This window comes from Mastigoproctus giganteus, chromosome 12, assembly GCF_048544385.1.
Source record: "Mastigoproctus giganteus isolate SK-2022 chromosome 12, ASM4854438v1, whole genome shotgun sequence".
Taxonomy (NCBI): Eukaryota; Metazoa; Arthropoda; class Arachnida; order Uropygi; family Thelyphonidae; genus Mastigoproctus; species Mastigoproctus giganteus.
The window spans coordinates 124,228,043-124,252,186 of NC_143586.1; the positions used below are offsets into that span (position 1 = coordinate 124,228,043).

Consider the following 24,144-nt stretch of genomic DNA (forward strand, 5'->3'; position numbering starts at 1 on the left):
ATTTTAAAGATGACGAAGGGATTAAGCTGTGGAAAGCTCGTTTGATGCCCAACCTGAAGAATCCTTTTTTGAAGAATTAAACTATTTAAGATTAGAAAGCTTGTTGACATTGGGGTGAATTGAAGGGGAGAAAAAAATAGAATTTTGTACTTTTGTCTTTTATACTCCGTTCTCAGAACTTTTTGACCCAACCCTCGTACTATACAAAATATTTTGAAAATAGTTTAATTAAATGATGCAATCGTCACAGTTGTGTATATTGAAAAAGTGCGCAGACCTTGTCGCTTATTTGAAATCCAGTATAGCCTACTATGGCCAACTCTAATATAAATTTGTTTAAACACATTTTGTATTTCTGTTTTTAATTCAGTACGAGAATTAACGTAAAGTAGAACCAAGGAATTTTCAAAAATAAACTGACCGGAATAATTAACAGACATTGGAAATATTTTCGATATTTATTTTTTAAACTAAAGGAATTAAAGTAGCAATTATCTTATATGATTTAATTTAAGAATAAAGCTCATTAAAGATACATCAAATTATTCTGGGTTATTGAGGAAATTATCGTGCAATAAGGCGTAGAACATTAATCTTCTATTCAATGTTTTCAAACCGGATTTTTCCTTAATTTTGTTGAATGCTATGCTAAGTAAAAATTTGTCATAATCACATGTTTAAGACAAATTTTATGGCAAATTTTTATGACTGATTTTTGACACATTATGAAATAAGTTCATGACAAATTTTATGTTTGACATAAGTACAAATTTTTATGATAATTCTTTTCTGTAACAGAGTGGTTATGAAAAATGTCAAATTATGACAAATGTTTATCTTTATGACAAATGTTTATTTAAGGTAGGAACCATAAGTGTATTTATAATTGTTTCTCCGATTTTTTTAAATTAGATTTTAGTACCTCTTTATTTATAGAAGAATTTAAGTCTCTTATAAATCATAGAAGAAATTACTAATTCACTTACTAGTTTCTTTTGAGACTTAAAGCTTCTGTTATCAAGATTTTTAATGTAGGAATTTAAAACATATATACACACTTTTCAACTTCCGAATCACGCACATAAAAATATATCACTCAATCATAAAAATATTTCCCCATATTCAAACCGTCGTAATATTTGTATATTTTTTACATTTTACATTTTTTACATTAGAGTGAATTGATCAATATTAAATCGAAAATCTTTACGGCCTTATTTTTATTTATTTTTAGGAGGCAACTATGGGCTGTGGATCGAGCCGTGAAAACCGCTTAGTGTCGCCACTGAGTAAAGCAGTGATAGTGCCGTACTTATCGTGGAACGGTACTTCGTCAAATCCAACCCCTCTTTCGCTCAGCGATCGACCGCGGGTGCCATTGTCGGATATAGGAATACAGGTGGGTCACCTGGCTGAGGTCAACGACCAGAACACGCAGACCGATCTTATCCATTTCAGCGAGGATGACCTGGAAACGTTTCTGGAAGAGGAGACGGAGGAACCTGAAAATTCCGACGTCGAAACTCAGACGACGACGTCTACGAACTCCAGTGGTGACAACGTGAAGAGTGTGCTAATGCAGACGGAACAGAAGTGTTCGACTTTGTTTTCAACGAAGAAAGCAGATTTGTTCGCTGAGAAAGTGAACATGGTGACCATCGACATCGGAGTGCAAGCTGTTCGGCCTAAAAGCGATCACTGCACGCAGACCTATAGGGTATCCTTTGTCCATTTCGATCCTCCGGAATACCCAGGCGCAGCAGTGAAATCGGAGAAGAGGCCAGTACGAATGCCTACGGTCGACTTCGAATCGCAAACGGATCCCGTCACGAGGGCCTTAGCCGCTAACGCTGCTGGAATAGAAGCCAACGTGCTGTCGTCGGTGGACTCGATTTCACCCATCTCGCACATACACAAGGAACTTGCCAATACCACCAGTAAAGCATCCCACATGACCAAGGCTGGCATCCACGACAGCATCGCCAGACTGCTGGAAGACATGGAAGATAGTCTGAAGTACGATTCGGATTTCGAAGGGAGGCTCGGTGGGTATATGGACGTTATTAAATCTGACGCAGGGGTCCAGACGGATAACGATCCGATAACGGATGAATCTCCAGAATATGCTGCAAGACCACCACCTTGTAAGAAGAAAGAAATGATTCCCAGCATGACTGTGTTCAAGGACATTGACCGACATGCCCTTGAGGTAAATGTCTTTTAACTTTCATTTTAGTATAGACAATAGTTGTGGGGGTACAACTTCTCGACGGAGAAGCGATTAATGCTTTTTTGTATTCTCTTAATTATTTCAGACCGAGTTGTGATAGAATCTGCAAGCGAACTAATTGTATTTTGTAAGCATATCTGCTCCGATCAAATAAGTATTTTTTTTAAATTTCTCTGTTGTTTTCTCGTAAATGTTAAACTTCCACTTTCAACTCTGTATGCTGATGATAAGAGCATACACCTGATCTTATTTGAATATGATGACCATGGTGACAAGTTTCTGGCATTATATAGCAATCTTTGAATCATCTTCCAAAGATAAAAACCAGTCGAAATCAAATTGACTCGCAAAATCATTACTGTGAGACTAACTCGCATTCATTTCACACGACTATGTAATTTTAATATACTCAGATGTGCAAACCAGTCGCCGAACTGAGTTTTCCTGGCTCACAATAGAGAAGTCAATGCCCACTAGCACGCTAGTGGCTTTACAGTAATCCTCTATACAACAAACCAGTCATGTGTTTGACAGCCCATTAGTCACCCATGCAACTTCGATAGCGTAATGATCCCAGCTTCGCTTGCATCGAGTTGCAATAACCAGGGGATTTCTATCAAGGATTTTGTAATTAGGAAGATTAAGCGATATTTGAAATTCCTTCAAAAATTAATTTCTTTTCATTTTTGAAAGAAATGTAAAAATAGTGTTCACCGAAGAAATAAGATTCGAATTCAATTGCTGTTACTTCTTTTGTAGAGCAGCCTCTGCAGCATAGAGCAGCGAATGTGTACTTCATCAGTTTGAAAGAGATCGGTTGCAATCCAGTCGATGGTGCGAGAAACTTAATTAGTCCCAAGAACATGTTTAAGGGGTTTTCGGGACATTTCCGTTTCATTTTCATCCTGCAAATAAACACACTGCACTTAAAATGTACACGCAGTTTACTGACACGAACTCGGATGTCTCATGGCCTGAATTGACTTAGCGGTATCCAAAACACCAAATAGTCTATTCAGAACGCATTTAGTTAAATATTATGGGGCAATAAGGTATCATTATTCCGAATTATTATATTTTAATTATAGAGTTATATTTTATTTTATATTTGAATTATATTTTATCAAAGTAATACTATAATTTATTATTATTATATTATATCTGAATTATATTTTAATTATTAACTGTGATTTCAGTTGATATTTCATCGACTCTGATTTCCGTCAGTGCATTACACTAAAGCTGCATGGCAGGCTGTAAATATTGGAAAATCGACAGCCTTGGATTCTTCTCGTGCTACCGGCTGCAGCTTTAGTGCTTAATACATCAATCACGTAAACTAGTTTTCCCGATGATACCAGCTGGGATGGTATCATCGTTAGAAGTCAATGGATATGGAACACCAAAAAAAAAAAAAAAAAATAAATAAATAAATAATAAAATACCGCCGATGAAGGAAAGGAAAATAATTGTGAACTATCTTTATAGATCGGCTGTTGTTCAGATCCATGCAATCAACTGAGATTGTTTCTTTAGTAATTTTTTTATAGTTGTTAGAAACAGCTCTGCTTCACAACTATTAGCTACCGTTATAAGTTACTTAACAAATAAACTGCATACGACCAGTAATCTTATATACAGGTATAGAAAGTCAATATATTCGTTCATATTTAAACACTTGCTACTTTATTAATATTAAAATATTATGATGATGCAATGAAGCGGGCTTAGTTTGCATTTTCTGAAAAAAAGAAAAAGAACCTCATTATTTTCAGCGTGAAAAAAATGCCTGGATATTTCCGAACTCTCGGGCCACCCTTGCAGGGAAACTTATTTCAACGTTCCTCAACACGCTGTCTGCAGTTTTATGAGGTCTAATAATCTATTTTTATAGTTATACTTTCTGGTTCTTGTCTCGCTTACCAACAAGAATATTCCTCTCTTACCTTATTTATTTCACTAATATCCCCAAGACCTTATTCACTCAAATACCTGCTAGAGTATCTAGATTCTAAGCTCTGCAGACCACATCTTCAAAGAAATTTCTCAAATGGATAATGCTTAACACTCTTCACCAATCTACTGGTCTTTGCTCCATCACTAGGAGTCTTCTTTTGCTACATCGCTAGAAGTCCTACATCTTTCTTTAGATGCGGCCTCAATGATCTCGTTATCTTTCTCGATCTACTTGCAAAATTCAGATAAATCATAAAGAAACACTGCGACCTTCTTGTCGCTGATTGCACTGCACGTTGAACTTCTTGTCTTTTTGCATTTAATTTCCAAGTCCTTATTTTCAACATCCTCTAATTATACTTTCCTCAGGCTATAAATGAATTCGGGGTTTCCAAATGCAATATCTGGTGTATGGTAGCGTTGAACCTTAGCTTCATTTTTCAGACCTTGAAATCGGTCCAAATCTTTTGAAGCAACATGGCCAGGTTCTAATCGTTAACTACTTTCCCAGCTTTTAAGTCATCAGCAAACTTGGACAGCTTCTCCTATTTTCCCTCATAATTATCGTTAATGAAAATAAAAAACAAGGTCCGAGCACTGAGGAAATGATCAAGGAAATAATCTCCGAATTTAATGATGATCTTATTAATATCACGCTGTATCAGTCTTAGAACTTGTAAAGGGTCTTCGAATTTACTTTTGGCTTGTTTGCATTCGTATACAAGTAGAATTCCCTTTTCTTCTTTCTTAGCCAGCGATTTTCTGTACTCAGCTTTTTCAAGTTTTATACACTGTTAGTATTTTATTATGTGTTAGCTTATAGTTACCACCACGAATAGCCTGTTACTGTCCCATGCTTTTTTGCGCATTTAAAGTTTTCAGGTCTCTTGTGTTCAACCCATTTTGGCATTTTTCTTTTGTGGTACTTAACTGAAACGAATGTGTTTGTGGCTACCGGGATGAATCCCATAATTCATTAGTATCAGATAGCATATAGTAATAACTCCAGTTAATAGCTCAAGAAAGGCATAGTGGCTCTTCCTGCAATTAAAACCGACATTTTCCTTGGATACTCCTCATTTGAGAAAAGAATAATTATTTGGATAAAAATTCAATTTGTCCCATTAAAAAGAAAAGAAAAAAAAGGTATACCGTATTTGATAAGCAAATCACAAACTGCCAGACTTTCTCATAGCGCTGAAATGCTTTTATCTTGCAATAAAGAATAAAAACTCTCCAATATATAGATTTTCAGTCGATGTTATTATCCTTTCAGAAATTAAATTTAATATAAATATTTAAGCGTTATTTCTTATTTAATATTTAAAAACATTGCATTAATTAAAATATAATTCATTTACCTTGCACTAGATGGCGGTGAAGCATTTCAAGGAAATCGAATAATACAACTTAAAGTACAGTATTTGGCTCTTTTATTAGTCTAGATGTGAAATGATCAGCGAGCAAAGAACTTTGATCAGAACTTTGATCTCAAATACTCTTATTGTAGCAGAAGCTGTTTTACTCTCTTTAGGTATACCTTTAAATGGTATATATTTAAAAGAAAATACTTCAGGTGTCTACTTATATTTAGAGGGCGTTTTACGGCTGCGACCTCATTTTATTTTCTGAGCACCAAAGCTATTAAGAAATCAATACGTCCTGCTATGGCCAAAAGAAATTTGGAGTTACGAAAAACACTTTTGTTTTCATCGATTCCCTCTTTCTTGCAGTTTTTGGGGTTTCGATTTAAAATTTAAGGCCCGTTAAGAGGTGCGCGCTAACATGCTAACCCTGTTTTAAATGGTCCAAGTTTATCGCTCACCTTAAAACAGGATGTTTAAGGTGAGCGATGTGCACGTCAATAGTTTAAGTACTGACGTACGTGGCTCCACTGTTAGAGCCAAGTACGTCAGTAAGTTGCTTTTAACATACGTAGGGAGAAATTGTAAATATTTTGAAATTGATCTACTTTAATCTTTCCTTACAGCAATTTTGTATATAACAATTTGGAATGCATTACAAAGCAGCGTAAAAAATAAACTTTTCGCATGTATTTTGGTAAACAGTAATTTAGTAAACTTATTTAATAAGTATAAATTCCCTCAACTGAACTGAAATATCTGTAGATTTTTAACGAAACGCGTATTCAGAGACCAGAAGTATGAGGAAGAATAAAACTTAATGAATTTGGACTCTGGCCATATTGTAGGGTTCAGCAGTGTTGGCCACATTTTCAGACTTTCGTTTTGAAACTCGGATTATACTTTTTATGGAGACCTCAACTGATCCACAGTACGTTTGTACTATGGCTTAGTTGAGGAGTGAGAAGAAGAAGAAACTTGTTGACATGCGGACTTGAAAAGAAAAAGTGAATGAAAAAAAAAGAGTAAATGAACAAATAAAGTTAGTGTGTTTTATAGAAGCCTTTTCTTTTTTTTTGAGGCTTCAACAGATCCAAATTATTATAATAATAACGCAATTTTTTTCTTTGCTTCTGCCCCTGTGTTATGCAGCTTTCTTCAAATTTCCCAACCATCAACATATCTATGGTACTAGCAGGCCAGTAGCGTCAAGAGTTTTCAATAAACAACGAGTCATTATTTTATCCCCATTTACATCAAGGGTCTCTGTCAAAAATTACAAATTTATTCTGTCTCTCCAACTGCAAACATTTTACCTCCACAGTAGTTAGTGTAGACATCCATAAAACAATAAGAGTAAATTTTTTCATCTTTATTTACTTTCTTTCCTTTAGTTAGATTTCAAAATTTTGACTCTGGCCTGGCGACTAGCACAGTGGTTACGGTCGTGTTCGTGTCCTTTCACATCACGCAGAATAATAGGGATTAAGGCCGGGACGGTCTTTTATTAGTTTTTTTTTTTTTTCTTTTTCACAATTGTGGTAGAGTTTAGATGGATTTTCCCTAGGTTTTTTATCCCTAAAAACAGACATATGCCGTAGAGTACTCAGAGCTAATATATATATATATATATATGCATATACTCTCAGTGTGTATATATATACTGAGCTTCATGTCTTAATTGCCTTGTCAAAAAATCTAAAACATTCAAATCTGGCTTCCCAACCTTTTTCTCCTCCATGCCACTGGAGTGGTGTATATGCTTCAATAATATTCCATAAAAACCACACTGAAACTTTTGTTTAAAGTTTATTTTCTTCTCTTCTGGTTTCTGCATAGCAATTTCTAGGTAGTTTCTTCTGGTCTTTTAACTATCACGTGTCTACAGTATTCCTTCATAGACAATTCTAGACAAACATTATTTCCCGACCCAATTTCCCAGTGTGTGATGCATGGAATGATTTAATTATATTGTCACATTGCTATAGAAATACATCTTTAGACATATGGAAATAATAATGAAGTGGTGGCCACAAATGTCTGTCTGGTATTTACTAATTGCTGCTCTCGTTTACCTCCTCTTAACAGAATGTACAAAAGCGGAGTTAATGCAGTGCGTTATGGGAATTTCGAGTCATCACAGGGACAAGTTTACTTATACAGAGTGGTTTCTCGTGCACAGCGATAATTTAATGATCTTAACCACTAAATCGTTAAAGTCGTCAAGTTGCGTTTGTTCCGTGAATTACTGAAGGTGTAAAGGCTTCAATACCACCGAGATAACTTTGGTAACTAATCAGCTCCCTTAATTAGACAAACAGGGATTAATCATAGGTCTTCCAGAATCAGAATGAGACGATTTTGATTCTGGAACACGATTCTGGATTATATCGTTTGATTGTTTTATCTTTACTCGGAAGGAATTTTTATGTTCATCTTGAAATTAATTGCCTGCAAAATAAAGATTAGTAGTATTTATACTATACCAAATACTTTAATCGGTGATGAATTTATGTGAAGAATGCACATGGTTTGATCATTCTTACATAAATTCCGAAAAAGAGTCTCGAATAGTGATCTGTATATTGGGCGAACGACAGAAGCTGAGAATATTAATAACAAAGGAGGCTAAACCCGAAATACGGGATCTCTGTTCGTAAGATCGATTCTGGATATTTGAAGTTTTTAGTCGGAAAATTAATTAAAATTAAAATTAGACTACTAACCAAGTGCTCCTTTTTTGGTGGCATAATTACCAATTGAAATAAAGATTTGCGTCATACGATGTAAGGTTTTTCGAGAACAATTTAACTTTAAGTAAACATATTCATGAAAATTCAAAATTGTAAATTACAAAAAAAAAAAAAACCCTTAAAAACTGTATAATTATTAGTTAGTATAAAGTTAAACAATTTAATAAAAGTTTTAAAAATATTTTGTTAATTCTTTTCTTAAGTATATATATAAAATTTTATATAATTAAGATGTTATTATTAAGAGACCATTAACATATTCTTAAACCATGCGGACTGGAATAAACAAAATTGGATTTTATTGACACTTAAAATTATTTTAAGATTATTATTTAAAAGATTTTTTAAATTAGTTTATTTAATTAAACTTTTTAAAAGCACAATACTCAATAATAATATATTTATTTGTTAAATGGGCGAGTGCGATACGCAATTTTTCCTTATTTATTTATTTATTTATTCGTTTTCAATTTGTAATCATTTATTGGGGGAAGGTGGAGCAATATGGCCTTAGTCGTTGATGCTCCTAAAACCGTACAAGTAGAATTGGGGGGAACTTAAATATTTGTTTTGTCTGAGCAGGAATATGTAGCCGTGACTCCGACAATATTAGCACTAAATCGTCCGCTGTTGAAATTTCAAGATTCTTTTTGAATTATATCATCGGATCTGGGTGGGGGGCTAAATAAGAAGGCCTTACTCTCAGGACACCACTTCTAGATTGTCAAAGAACAATTTTAGTGATGTGTCTAGGCCGACTGACTCCACCACGGAACGAAAATAGCCCATAAAAGTCATTTCCCTTTCCTTCCTTTCCCTACTGCATCCTTCAGCCTCTGCAAGCGATGTACATTGGACTGAGGCAATTCACACTCGATGTTAGAAAGCATCCGTGATAACCACTGTGCCTCCCATGGCAGTTCTAAATCGTTTAATATTTGTACTAATGTTAGAATATAGTATATCTACCCATCTCGGTGTTTGCTCTAGTCAACTTTGTTGCATTTTCTACAGTAATTTCAAGAAATATTTTCAAGTTTGGATTGAATATAACATACAGATTTCTATCAAGAAACGTTTGCACTGAAAAATTGTATTCATTAGAAAAGCGTTGCTTTCGATTAAATTAAAAACTTGTTATAATCCCTGCAACAGAAACCAACTTCACTATTCCATTTTAAGAAGTTTCTCTAAGGTATAAACTATAAGTCTATAAGGTATTCAAGCATTCCAAAATTTCTAGCTTTTTTTGCGCAACAATTTGTATAATATTTTTAAAAAGTTTCCTATCATTAAAAATAAAAGTTAAGAATTATGGATTACAAATTAAGTATTCTTTTAACGGTATATGTATGCGCGGTGTATGCATGACGTATTCTTGTCTGGCGAGACATCGGGTGTTGTTGTGATCAACAAGTTTGATATAATTTCAGACATACGTTAAAAACATCTACTCAAAGCATAAAATTTAATCAAATACAATAGTTATCATAAATCTGCCAGTTTATTAAGATATACACTCCTTCAGTCATCCAAGGAATCGATCGCTGAAAAAGTGTCATATGTTTAGAGTTGCCACATTTTTGAAACCCGCAAGTTTTTTTGACTAACACTCAGATTATTTCTAATCAAAAATTAAATTTGTTAAATTATGGAAAAAATACTAAACGGACTTTTGTCATAATTTTACTTATACAGGGTGCAGAGAAACTCTACCGAGAAACTTGGACATGTGATAGCGGGTACCAAATGAAACATTTTTGTCAAGTAAACACAGGTCGTAAATGAGTCGTTATAGCGGCAGAAGCTATTAAAGGGTTGTAAAACTCAGAACAACACATTCAGTAATTTAATGTCATATAATGCATACAAATCATTTGCTGTTGCACACAAAACAATCCATAACACAGTGCTCGAACGTACGACTACCATCAACATTAATGTATGCATGCGTTGAGAGGTCCTCGGAGTGGTGCGTATCTGCCGCTAATAGCATAAAAGCGTAATGTCATTTTATGTTCAGTACGGGTACAGACATGGAAACGGGAGAGGCTCGCAGGATTTATCAAGAACGCTTCCTAGGCAGAAGGTTGCCTCACCACACAACATTTGCTGCAATACACCAAAGATTGCGGGATAGTGGCTCTTTCGGTATGAATATGCATGATACTGAACGTCGCCACACTACTAGGACACCCTGGTTTGAGGAACAGGTTTTGCAGATCTTCGCTAATACTCCTACCAGCACAAGTGCCGTTGTACGCCGATTGGGTGTGCAGCTTTGTTTGGTGTGGGATGAGGTGCACGAAGCCAGACTACATCCTTTCCGATGCCAGAAAGTGCATGCACTAGAACTTGCTGACTTTGCCCACCATGTCGAGTTCTCCCACTGATTTTTACAGGAAATCAACTTGCAGCCTGATTTTGCCAATAATGTGCTTTGCACTGATGAGGCATGTTTCACCCAAGAGGGATTGTTCAACTGCCGCAACAGTGATGTGTGGGCAGAGAATAATCCCCATGAAATGGTTGAACATGGCTACCAACACAGGTTTAGCGTCAATGTATGGACTGGCATTGTGGGAAACGTTTTATTTGGACCATGCATGTTGCCTGCACGTTTAGATGGATGACTCTGTGTTTTCTAGAGTAAACACTTCCAGAGTTGTTGGAGGATGTTCCTCTGATTGTTCAAGCACAAATGTGGTTCCAACATAATGGCGCACCACCACATTTTCACAGACGTGTACGCGCACACTTACATACAACCTTTCCAAGCAGATGGATTGGTCAAGGTGGACCTGTAGCCTGACTAACAAGGTCGCCTGACTGACTTGTTTGGACTTTTTCTTTTGGGGATACATGAAGACTCTTGTGTATGAAACGCCAGTGGAGGAACTTATAGCACGGATTGTCGCAGCAAGCGCAGAGATACAAGACAATCCTAGGAACTTCCAACGCCTACAACATTCAATGATGCGTCGGTGTGAGTTATGCGTTGAATATCATGGTCACCAGTTTGAGCACTTCTTATTGAATTGTTTTTTCTATTTTGTGTGCAACAGCAAATGATTTATATGCATTAAATTACTGAATGTGTTGTTTTGCCTTTACAAACCTTTAATAGCTTCTGCTGCTATAACAACTCATTTACGACTTATGTTTACTTGACAAAAAATGTTTCTTTTGGTACCATCTATCACCTGTTCAAGTTTGTCTGTAGAGTTTCTGTGCACCCCCTGTATATAATTAGGAATTGACGTTACGTGGTAATTTTCTATGCAATTTCTTCTCTCCAAATAACCGATCTTTTACCACGTGGCTTTTGTAATGGTATCAAACAATATACTTAACTGTACAGCCAAGTAGGGTTTGATGATGGGTTTGGCAAGGTTCCCGAAACGTTACCTAATTGATAGTATATTTACTCAATAAGGCTAAAAAAACTTTTACAAAACATACAGTGGTATAAGAGTGGTTTTTACAGTTTAAACTGTAGTCGGCAAATGGTCCATCAAGGGGCGCAAGGGAAAAAATATATATAAGATTCGACAGAAAGGACACTAGTACCAGAAATGTCATTAATTACTTGCCGAATTTAGGTTTTAAGTTTACTTCTAAATTTTACGTACCTCATTACTTAATATTTTTTCAATAACGAGTAATAATAATTCTACAACTAGCCTATTTTATTTAAAATATGGTTAAAGGAAGTCTGTATATTGGATTATTTAGGTTTCAGTTGTTTAGAAATGCTATTTATCTAACTTAAAAATTAGAATTTTAATTTTTATTTAAAAAAAAAACAGTAAATGTTGGCTTTAAATTACTATACGAAACATGGGAAAAGTATTAGCATTTTTAGCATTAGCATTAGGAGAGGCATATGATGCAAGAAAGAAAGGTTATACAGCATCAGCCAAAAAAAAAAAATAAATAAATAAAACCCTTCCCATTTCACCCATCCATTGCTCCAAATGTTTGTCTAGTTCTGCCTTAAATTTATTTAAGCTATCAACTTCAACAACGACAGATGGAAGTTTGTTCCAGAAATCAACCACCCGCTGGCTAAAGAAAAATCTCCGCATATCTATTCTATAACTCTCTTTCGTCAATTTGAATTTATGTCCCCTCAGGCGATTAATCTGGGCAACAGAAAGAATCCCATCCTCATTGAGCATGCTCCAACCATTCAAGGCCTTATACACTTCAATCAGATCACCTCACAGGTGCCTAGTCTCCAGGTATTGTAATTTGGAAAACGTAAGCTCTTTCTTCGTAAGAGCAACCGTTTGTTCCATTCCCTAATCTTGTTGCCCTTCTCTGTATTCGTTCCAGCAGCTCTAGATCCTTCCTAAAATGAAGCCTCCAGACCTGTATACAGTACTCAAGTTGTGGTCTGACCATTGCCTTATACAAGGGGATAATCACCTCCTTATCCCTGCTAGAAAAATTCCTGTATATCATTGACAAGACACCATGAGCTACTCTTGCAGACCCTCTGCACTGCTCAGAAATCTTCATACCTCACTGCACAATTACCCTTAGATCCTTTTCATTCTCTACCACTCTCAGTGTAGTACCACACAGTTGATACGTTACTCTGTGGTTATACCGCAACTTAGACATCAAGCCTGATATACCGTCATCAATAGCATTAATAAATACATAAAACAACAATGGACCGAACAGCGAACCCTAGGGACTCCGCTAGGAGTCCCTAGGGTTCGCTGTTCGGTCTTATAAAGCCTTTCTAAGATCCAAATATACGATATTAAAGTTATTCCCTGCATCCAGTTCATTTGTGATCACATCTTTCCTTCCGCTCTACGGAAAGGCATTCCTTTCTGTAGAGATTGATCACAAGCTCTACAGAAAGGAATGCCTCAACAACTGTTACCAACTATTGAATCTGTGAAGATCACCTCCACCTGGACTTTTTGCCTGCTGCATTTTTTTTTATTTTTATTTTATTATTTTTTTATTTTCATATTTTTTTTAGTTTTTTAATTCTGATGTCTATTGCTATAAACTTTGTTTATTTGAAGCGTATGTAAGCTCAATTATGTAAATATCTTGGGTCGAGCACGTATGTACTCTTGTACATGTGGTTCCTCGCACCTCAGTATGTAAATCTCACACCCTCCTGGTACCCTGCCGTTCCGGGGTGATCCACAGTTTCTTGTGGTTAATAAACAGATAATAATAATAATCATAGTTTCCAATCAAATTGGAGAGACAAGACTTTTCCTTAACGAACCCATGCTTGTCTGAACTATAACTGAAGGCTTGTCTTGATGATCCTGCAGGGCTTTTTTAACCAGTGCCTCCATTAATTTCCTCTGAACAGAAGTTAAACTAACAGGTCAATTATTACGTGTGTCACCTTTTGATCCTCCTTTATGAATTGGGATCACATATGCACATCTTCATGGGTACCCCCCCCCCCCCCGAATCCAAGGAAGCTCTCATAATTATGGCTAAGAGTTTGCTTACTTCCTTTGCTGCCTCCTTTAATATAACTTGTAGATCCCATCCACCCCAGGTGCCTTTCTTATGTCTTTCTTCAACAATTTCTCCTCCACTTTGCTCTGAGTTATTACAAAATCATTTAGCTCACTGTTAGAGTTTAATACACCTGTGGCATTATCCTCACTGAATTAACTTTTCACGTGTACATGTAGATGCAAAATAGTCATTCAGTTTGTTAGCTACCTGGGCAGGATCATTAACAGTTGAACAATCGATATCAAGTGGACCAATATGATCCATTCCCTTCCTTCTAGAGTTTACATAAGTAAAAACTCTTTGCTGTTTTTCTTTGTATCTTTTGCCAACGATTTCTCGTAATCTGCCTGACCTCTTATGTGACTTGATTACAGACTAGCTTATATCTGCCATAGGATTCTGTGTCACCTGTTAATTTGTATGTATCCCATGTATTTTTCTTCTTTGCTACATGTCTCATTAGTTCATCTGACATCCATTTAGGCTTGAACTATATTTCTTAGTTGGTATGAAAAGCCTATTAGCTTCCAAAATTAATTCTTTGAATGCTTCTCATTTAGAAATTCTGTTGGTAACATCTTCAGTTGGTCCAACTGTATAGAATTTAAATACTGCCCCAGAGCACGGTAGTCACCTTTACGCAAACACCCTTCCCTTTACACTTGATGGTAGTTACTTCTTTGAATAAATCGTACATTAGCACACTGTGATCACTGCCACCTAGTGGTTCCTTTATCTGCAGATTCTTAATGCGTGAAGAATCACTACTGATAATCAAATCAAGAGTATTACTCCCTCTAGTTGCCTCCCAAACATGCTGCTGTAGAAAACAATCATCCAACAAATCCACAAAAGCCTTGCTAATGTGTGTGACCAATCCACAAGTTCCAGTCAATATCTGGGAAATTAAAATCCCCCATTATAAGACCCTGATTTACTGGCCCATTCTATTTCTCTGTACAGTTGTTCATTATACTCATCACGGTCATTAGGCCTATAACACACTCCTCTCAATTTTTCTTTCTCAGTGCTTATGTCACACCAAACTCACTCGACACTGCACTGTCCGTCGATGTTAGCTGGCTGCACTTCCTTGGATTTTATGTGTTTCTTAACTAATAGCATACTTCCTATCCTGTCTACCCTTCTTGTACACATTGTACTCCTCTAATTCCAGTTCTGCACTGTTTATATCTGTGTGACGCCACGTCTCTGATATCCCAACAATATCCGCTTTTGATTTTTTGACCAACACCCTCAAATTCATCAAATTTATTTACCAAACTCCTAGCGTGTACACGCAAATATACGTGCACCTGTTCCTATTAATTCCCTCATGCCCTCATCTGTGGAAAATATAGATTGCGGAACGCTCCAATTATCATATTTCATGATATTTCTATGGGCGCTGCTTTTCTGAATTAGATCCGTATTCACGGCTTTCTTTCATATAGATCCGAACAAGTGAATCAAATGGTTACCATATTTAAAGTTGAGCTCTAAGCACTGAACTTACTTTTCACTTGTACTTCTGTTCTTTGGAACCACCTTGTTTAACATGCATTTCCCGATAATTACAACCCAGAGCAATTCAAGCCCAGTATCAACAAGAATCTTGTCCTCAAACCTTCAACCTAATCACGGTTCAAGGTATTATTGTTTCAACACTTTTCGGTTTAGCGTTACCAAAGAACACACAGTTTCTAAGATTTAGTTGAGTAGAGAACAAAAGATTAAGCTTTGCATGCTGCTGTTTCTTTCACTGGTTAGACTGCATTATTAAGAAGCTAAATTAATATTATCTCTTGGCATATAAGAAGGTATACCAATAGAAAAAGCAGAACTGGCATATCAGCTACAGGTCGTTTTCGGACTAATCAGGAAAGCACGTAAATATATAATTTCAATCGAACTGTAGTTTTTTTGTGGTGATGTGAAAAACCAAAAAGAATAATAAATAAAGATAAAAAATTATGAAGAGAATACGGAAAATGCACACGAGTAAATCGATAGGAGTATATAACCGCAGAATATGCTGAATACTAGAGAAGGGATTTACCGTCATGAAAACAACTGTAATCTCATATTTATTTTAATATTTTTTCGGGCCTAAATTTATATCTAGATTTTGTGATCAAGAAAGCGTAAAACATTTACAAGATATGATTTGTGACAGGAGTTCACGCGTTCAGCTTAACTGCGGTTTGAGCCTCACGTAACCTCTAATTACAGTATTGTTCTTGTGCTTTCTATCTTGTAATATGTAACTATTCCGGAGTGTCCTTACGTACGGTAGTGAATTCTGGACAATCTCCCGAGAAATGGCAAAGCGTTTGGAGGCGACAGAAATATGGTTTTATAGATGGATGCTCAGAATACCCTGGACTGAACATATCACGAATGTAGAGGTAAAACAAAGAGGAGGAATGCAAAGATCATTACTGAGGAACATAAGAGAAAAGCAGCTGAAATTTTTTGGGCACATCATGAGGAAGGAAGGTTTGGAGGAGATCATCATGACAGGCAAGGTGAGCGGAAAGCGAAGCAGAGGAAGACAAAGAATAAACTATATTAGTTTATTCTTTGTTAGTAGTCTGACCAACTGGATAAACCTACGGAGTCTATACCTGCTGAGAACAGCAAAAGATCGAGAGTTGTGGAAGACCATGATCACCAACGTCCTTAACGGACACGGTATATATGGAGAGAGAGAGAAATCCCGGAGTAATATGTAACTAACCCATATGTATCCTGGAGTATAAATGGAATTTATTTTAACCCATGGCCTGCTTGCCATATCGTGCACTTATTGCAAGTCCCGTGAGACATTTAACCCTCATAAAAAATAAATTCTGTATTACTGTAATCTTCTTCGAATTTTATTGATAACAACGTTTAAAATATTGAACAGTGGTGTGGAGGTATCTGGGTAGTTAATGTATAGAGCAGAAGATTTTAACTCCAACTATTTGAGATGAAAACCATAGCGGCATGGGTATTTTCTCGTTAACAGTGTCTAATGGTTTCTGTTTAATCCCACTTGCGCCTTGTTAGCGTGCATGGATCTCTTAACATTAATTACGCTAACATTCATTCTGGACAGGTTTAGTTTTCTTACTCTGTTATTTTCGCAGTCACCAGTTTCTACGACTTAAATCCGTGTCGATGCCAATTTTGGGGACACGTTCGCTGCTATTCAGTGACATTCACAGAAAGATTTACGAAATGCTAAGCGTTAGAAATTCTGCGAAACGGTGTGTTCACTCATCCAGACCAAATTGCCGCTTCATTACATCAATTTTTGAAAATGGTGCTCGCACACGCCAAATGGGCTGTTGCGGAGGGTGGGGGACCTCACTGCAGACATAATTATGTTGTACGAAACAACTGTTTTCCTTAACACATTGACGATGATGCTGGAAACAGTATAGTTAGTGTATGTCCGAAAAATGTTTTGATCGAGTTTTTTTATGAAAGCGGAATTTTTATGAATTATTAATGTTTATAACTGTACTTTAGGTTATTTTTTCATCTTTGACCCAGTTTTTTAAGTGTATCACTGGTGGCCTCTGAATAAAAGTTCACAATATGCGACATAATATGTTCTTTTTTTCAGGTATTTAATTGAAAAGAAGTCAAAAAAAGTTAAAGGGCAAGAAAAATTATTTCTTTACTTCAAAGCACTGTCGTATCCAGGTATCATCGTAAGGGTCGTCATGACGACCGAACGACCAGGTTTTTGTGTACTTTTTTTTTTAGATAGGCGCAGGAACACTTATAGGCATGGTTAAGGGGGATGTGCCCCTCTGTCCTCCCCTGAATGCGCCCCTGCTTCAAGGAGATTCCTCTGATCAGGTTGCACGATTGGATTCAGACGTAACATCTCCTACAGATAATGTGCCTTTGGACCCAAACGCTTTGATCTCCAATCAACCATCTACCTCAAATTTACCTACAACAACACCTGATTCCCCAATGACTGTAGTAGCACCACCAGATTCTAATAGTTTACTACCCGTTCCGCCATCTGTGTCAGAATATTTTTCATCTTTAGAAGTATCGGATCCTTACGCAGATTCTGGTGAATCATATGTGCCTTTTGAGATTGAGTCCCATTGTGATTCGAATAATGAGTCATAAACGGACGCTACCAATGAGACTGAAGATGACGAAGCTCCCGATGGTCACGACACACCTGTTTTGAGTTGGTGGGAATCTTGTAGAGCGATGTCCCTGACAATTTCCAATTTTCTGGACAGGATGTGTTGAAAGTGGACACTTTAGACTCAGCTAATCCATATGATATCTATAGGCAACTTATGACTGACGAGGTTCTTGACATTATAGTTGAAGAGACAAATTATAGGCTTCAGAGGACATTCGAACTCATCATCTTCGTCTCCGATCTATACTTCGAAAATAGTCAGACACCAACCACGATGAGATAAGAAAACTTATAGCTACTCTCATGATCATGGGCAACCTTTTCCTTTACCAAAAATGTGACTATATTGGTCTAATAATGACATGTATGGCAATAAACTCATTAAAAATACCATGAAGCGTGACAATTTGATTGTTAATTGAAATTTTTGCATTTTTAAAATAACGAAAACCAGCGGCAAATCAGGACAGACTCTTCAAATTGAAAAATATTGTAAACCGTTTTTGTCAACGATTTCAGCGAACTCTTATCTACTGGTGAAAGTATAATTATCGATGAGAGCATGGTGCCTTGGAGGGGCAGATTGGTATTCCGCCAATACCTTCCAGCAAAGACGCTTAAGTATGGAGTAAATCCCTATAAAATTTTCACTCCGGAAGGTTTTCACCTATAATCTAAAAACATATGCTGTAAAAAAATCCAAATGTACCTGATAACAATCACGGACACACTTATAACGTTTGTTTGGACTTACTAGGAGGACTGTTGGATTATAATATCCAATTATAGACGAGTGCATCACCGGTGATACAGGGAGCAACTTGTACCTATGCTATAGCTGTATGCCCAATATAGAGGGTCCCCTTATTAAGTGCAAGATTTTTAGCAATAAAAAGTAGATTGACAAGTGTACCACCGGTGACCAAAACGGCCACAGAGGAAATATGGAATGTACCACCGGTGTACCACATCTTCGCCAACGTGTTAAAGCAGTGATCATTCATTTTATGGGCTGTGTTTATAGCAAATTCACAATGTATTTTCCTTATGCAACGTTAGGAGAAAACTACCTTTTTCCTACTACTGGACGTTTGGGTGGAACCATAGTTGAAGATGGCTGTTTAGGCAATCCAGGGGACTGCCTAAGCTACCATGCAACTTCCTCTATGCGTTATTTATAATTCCAATGCCAAGGAGTCTTTTTTTTTTTTTAACAATTTTACGGTTTTTTATTCAACGAGTATTTTTACTTCTTCGTGAAAATTTTTTTTACATCCTAGTAGGGGTGATATCTCTCCCTTCCGGTTGCTATCCAATTCCAGCCATTTACAAAATAATGGAGAAATTTATTAGCCGTTAACTATTCACTCTCTGGGTAACGATCAAATATGTGACCCATCAGTGTCGATTTTCCGTTAATCTCCTGACGGCCGAGCCCAGAAGAGTTTACAAATTCATTGCGACTGCGTACATAATTAAGAGCAGCCAGATTTTTTGGCACTATAGTTCATAATGGATCATACATTTTTCTTGAGAGCGTGCGGGCTCAAACCGCACCTTTTTGTTTTTGTGGGTGATTTGGACGTTTGGGGTGGGCCAGCTATGAGAGGAAGCTATAAAAAGTACTATTGCGTTGAACCATCACTCCTCTGAATGTGATGGGAGAAAATCATTGAAGACCGAATTGAAAAAATGTGTCAATTATGGTAGATTATCTTGAGTTTTGATTTCATATCAGGAAGGGGGCTCCGCACATCAGGGCTATCTGGTACCAGTGACACATGGTTGTTGTTGTTGTCTTAGGAGCATCAGCGACTGAGGCCATATACGTGTATATGGCCTTATTCGCCAACCGCATATACTATCTGTAAATTGCGTGTGTTCTGTTGTCAATATTCTGTTTGCTGGACGAAAAACCTGAGTTACCGGATTTTTACGCAATTACAGGCTGTAATTGCGGGTATTCTTTGGACACTGACGTCTTGCGTTGGCTCTGAACGCATACTTAGTCTAACTTAAGCTGTAAATTTTGTTGTTAGCAAAAATATCACTTAGACTGAAATTGTACTATTTCAACACGTGTTTTCTTGGGACTTCAAAAATATACAGGCATAACTATTCGGATAGCTTTGATTATCACGATCAATGATGCTGAAGATGAGGAGGAAGTTCAAGCTACACGTGGAGGGTAGATTAATATGAATTTTAAACACACTTTTAGTCGGAAATGTTTTTCATTTTGAAAAACAGAATATTCATCATAGAACGCGCAATTTACAGACACGACTTCATGACCTGGTTGGTTATGAGAAAATTAGCTACGACTTACCGCTGATAGGATTAAGTAATGAAAACTACAATCACGAAAAAATACACACGGTTGTTTTTGTTTTATAATTATCGAAATATATTGAGCATCAGCGTTTTTTTTTATTTCATTAGAAACTCGTTTCTTATAGTGCTATGGCCACCAAAATGCATATTTGCCTCCTAGGATTCGTCATAAACTAATCCAAATATGAAAGATTACCCATCTTGTGGTTAGGACAGTTGGTAGAATCGCCATCTGCCCCACATCGGATGGAAAAGATATCAGTTCGATGACGTGCGGAATTTTTATGGACTTTTTTTGTCAACGTGGCTGAGTTAGTCTGTCTCAGGCGAGGGCAGCATGGTTTTTCTCCCGGAAACTCTGGTTTTTCTTCCAGAAAAAAGAAAACTGACCACAGAACACACGCAATTTACAGAGATTATACACGGATAGTGAATAAGGCCATATACAAGTATATGGCTTTAGTCGCTGATGCTCCTAAGACAATAACAACAACCGTTTGTTATGGGACAACTAAATAGCTTCTTTTTGTCAAAAGTTTCGTTAATTTTAACATGGTTTTCTCTCTGCATTCAACAAAAACCAGCCTTTGGTGATTTTGTGAACTTATTGACTGTAGCAATGAAGTGAATACGATATTTCAGTTTCGTTTGTTTTCAATGACGGATATGTAAAATAATTAGGCTTCCTTGATGATGTCGTCTTCTGGTGAATGAAGTGATGTCGCAGAACGAAACCTTGCGTGTCGGTAAATATGACGTGACACTGTTCCGCTTTTTGCTATCCAGTGGAGGGTAATTTAGCTAAGGCTAAAAAATGTCCTTGTGTAAAGTTATGCGTCCAAGTAGGTTTGTGGTGCCTCGGGACAAATAAGGTAGTCATAGGTATACACGTATTCTCCATATGTGATTTATTTTGCATTTTTCCTGCAATAATTCTGAGTAATAATCATTTTTATGATAATGATTTAATATAATATCATAAATAAGTGTATTAGATTTCCTTGTAGTGCTATTTACTTTTAATTGTAATGAATTACTGTTACGGTAAATAACATTCATATAAGTGAACGGATTTTAAAACCGATGCCTCTTAAATTGAAAAGCCAAAACGCTATAGTAAGAGATTATAAATAAATAAATAATCATTTTATTGCTGTAAAGGTAGAGAAGAGTCCATCACGATCCTGGTCTAGGGGTAACAAGTTACAGCACTATTTGCAAAAAAAAAAAAAAAAAAAAAAAAAAAAAAAAAAAAAAAACAGTTATTAAAAGTAGTTTTGAAGTCTCAAGAACTCTGTTTTTGGCTAGTGGGCTGGAATATCTGAGTTATAATTGGATCATTTCTTTCTGTTGGTGTTATGCGTTGCACTTCATCGGAAAAGCTGTTTATAAGCAGGCTGAAAATTTCTTGCGTTAGATTTTGCTGTTTAGGTATTGGGAACATGAATTTATTTATGAGTTGTAGTACTGATTTGAGAACAGCCTTTCTTAAAAGTAGGCGACTTTATCTATAGCAGGACCCCTGATGATGATGATTTGGCTGTTATCTCATGTATTGATTATCTGAACGACGAGCTTGGCCAGCAGGCTGACGTTTAATTCCAGTGGTTTTATTTGGCGGTTATTTTGCAGATTAGTTCTGGAGATTGTGAATGGAAAGCCGAGTTTCCAATTGAGCCGTCTAAAGAGTCGATATTCTATAGCAAAGAATTTCTTGAATGTGGATTGCAGAGCACCCGACAGTATCTCAGGGCCATGTGTTAGGGTGCCTACGCATTGGCAAGCTAGTGTAAGAACGATGTTTTACTGCACGTTGGTTTGAATGAGGTCCTTCACATTGCCAGAGAGCTACAGAGCGATGTTGCTGATTCTCGAGCGAGAAACGTTTTGCGCATGTGCGCTGACTGGCTCTCCCTGCCTTGTGCAAGAGTTGCTCTTGTGAAGGCAGAATTAAACAAAGAAAGTTTAATAAGTGTTAATGAGTGTTTTAGGCACTTTTGCTTTACTTAAAAGCGCCTATATGTCTTTTCCCTGTCCGTCTATTTACATGCACTACGTGATTTCTAGTAGTAGTAATAATAATCGTTAGCTTATTATTATTAGTAATAGTAGTATTTTTTTATAAGACACAGGATATTTTAATGATAAAAAAGGGAATCCATTAGGTCCGACAGTCGCTTTGTTCGGTAACTCGTTTATTGCTTTCATAAGATCTTCGTGAGTTAAGTGTAGACAGGGGAGTCAAATCTCGTAACGGGATGGAGATGGGTGGATTCGATTCTTTTTTTACCTACCTTTCACCAAAAGTATTATCGACCCACTAATGAAAAGGCTTTCATCCACCTTAATATCTTTAATGCTTTGCAATGGCCGCTTTGAGCATATTAACCTATTAGCTATGTGTCTATTGTTGGCATGTTGTTTTTACTTCAGGAAAAATGCACGTTTTATTTTTAAAGCTAATGAAAGTACTTATGGATCCAGTACTCTTCCATTTCCTGAAGGCACGTTGCTTTGTCCAGAAAAGTGGGCTTCAGATCTCTTGAGAACCATGGTTTTGTCCATTTAAAGATTTTGATGGGTTTTGAAGTTTCGAATTGCCATTGCCTTCATGAGGAAAGCCAGACCATTAGTGGTTTCTTCGATCTGCAGGGTGAAAAGTGCCGTCCAGTTGGTTGAAGTGAGAAAACTCATTATTGACCTCTTAGTTGATGAAATTAACTGAGAAAATGGTTTTGGTTAGGGCTTCATCATCCCTAGGATGCATCGACGGGAACGTAAAAGATAAGTCGAGTGGTTTGTGGTCCGAAATAAAAGTATGTCTTGTGGGCGCAAAATCTGTAATATGATGAAATACTAGGTGTAACGCTTGGTCTCCCCTTGTAGGCTATGACTCAAGGAAATACAACCCTAAATTTTCAATGAAGGTAATGAAGTTTCGTCTAGTTTCCGAGTGTCCTGGGGTGGGCATATTGAAGTCCCCTGTAAGGAAGGTAGTTTTATCAGAAGCGGGGTAGGTCGCAAGCCATAACTGCAATCCATCCCTGGAGTCTTGTATATGATCAGGTGGGAGATAAACAGTGGCGCGTCATACCTTCATGGGGCCCCATCTAAATTAAAAACTAATAAAGAACATTTTCAATTTCATTGTATTGTGACAACCAAACAAACAAATTTCAAAATCAATAAAACCATTTTTGGAAAAACGTAATTGTCAAATTAATCTTCAAGTAAAGTTCATTGACCTCGATAGGTAGAAAGTGCAGTTTCCGATAAAAATCACTTAAAAATATTAGTAAAAACAGCAATGAGTTTTTGAAACAGTAATTTTGGGGCCCCCTCTGATCGGGACCCTAGGCAAATGTCTTTTTTGCCTATAGGATAACGTGCTACTGGGGATAAAATGGATAAATTTGGATCCGATGATTTCCGCATGTACCATTGGCACACAAAGCTTTAAAGCGTTCAGAACTGCTGGTCCTCGGGCAAGAGAGTGAAAAATTACGATGTCAAATAATCATAACGCCTTATTGCAGGAGCATCTGCAATAAGCAGGAGCTTAATGCAGATGCTCCTGACGTTTTGAGTAAAAATTGAGCACAGTCTGTCGGTTTCAATGTCCTCTGATCCCTTTAGTTGCTAGCGACGATTTCTGGGGCAGAGATTCGAGTATTTTCCCAAAATTCCTTGAGCCCAGCGGCCACAAGTGAGGGTTAAGAATAGCATCTAAATCAGAGGCTGAACAAGCTACAATGAAAGATGCTTAAGTAGGGTGTTTTTTAAGCATTTTACGGATGCTGGTATGCATTCACTCGAGCCTTGCTTAAAATCGAA

At 36.8% G+C, this 24,144-nt stretch overlaps 1 protein-coding gene across 1 annotated transcript in view; it reads left to right on the forward strand.

The window, feature by feature from the left end:
• The first annotated feature begins 1,407 nt into the window (after positions 1–1,407).
• The window catches only part of LOC150077391 (kyphoscoliosis peptidase-like), a 69,015-nt gene continuing 46,278 nt past the window's right edge, over positions 1,408–24,144 (forward strand). The window contains exon 1 of the mRNA XM_090386178.1: positions 1,408–2,209. Coding sequence (XP_090242304.1) covers positions 1,577–2,209 — 633 coding nt within the window. The 5' untranslated portion in view covers positions 1,408–1,576. The remainder of the gene's footprint in view (positions 2,210–24,144) is intronic.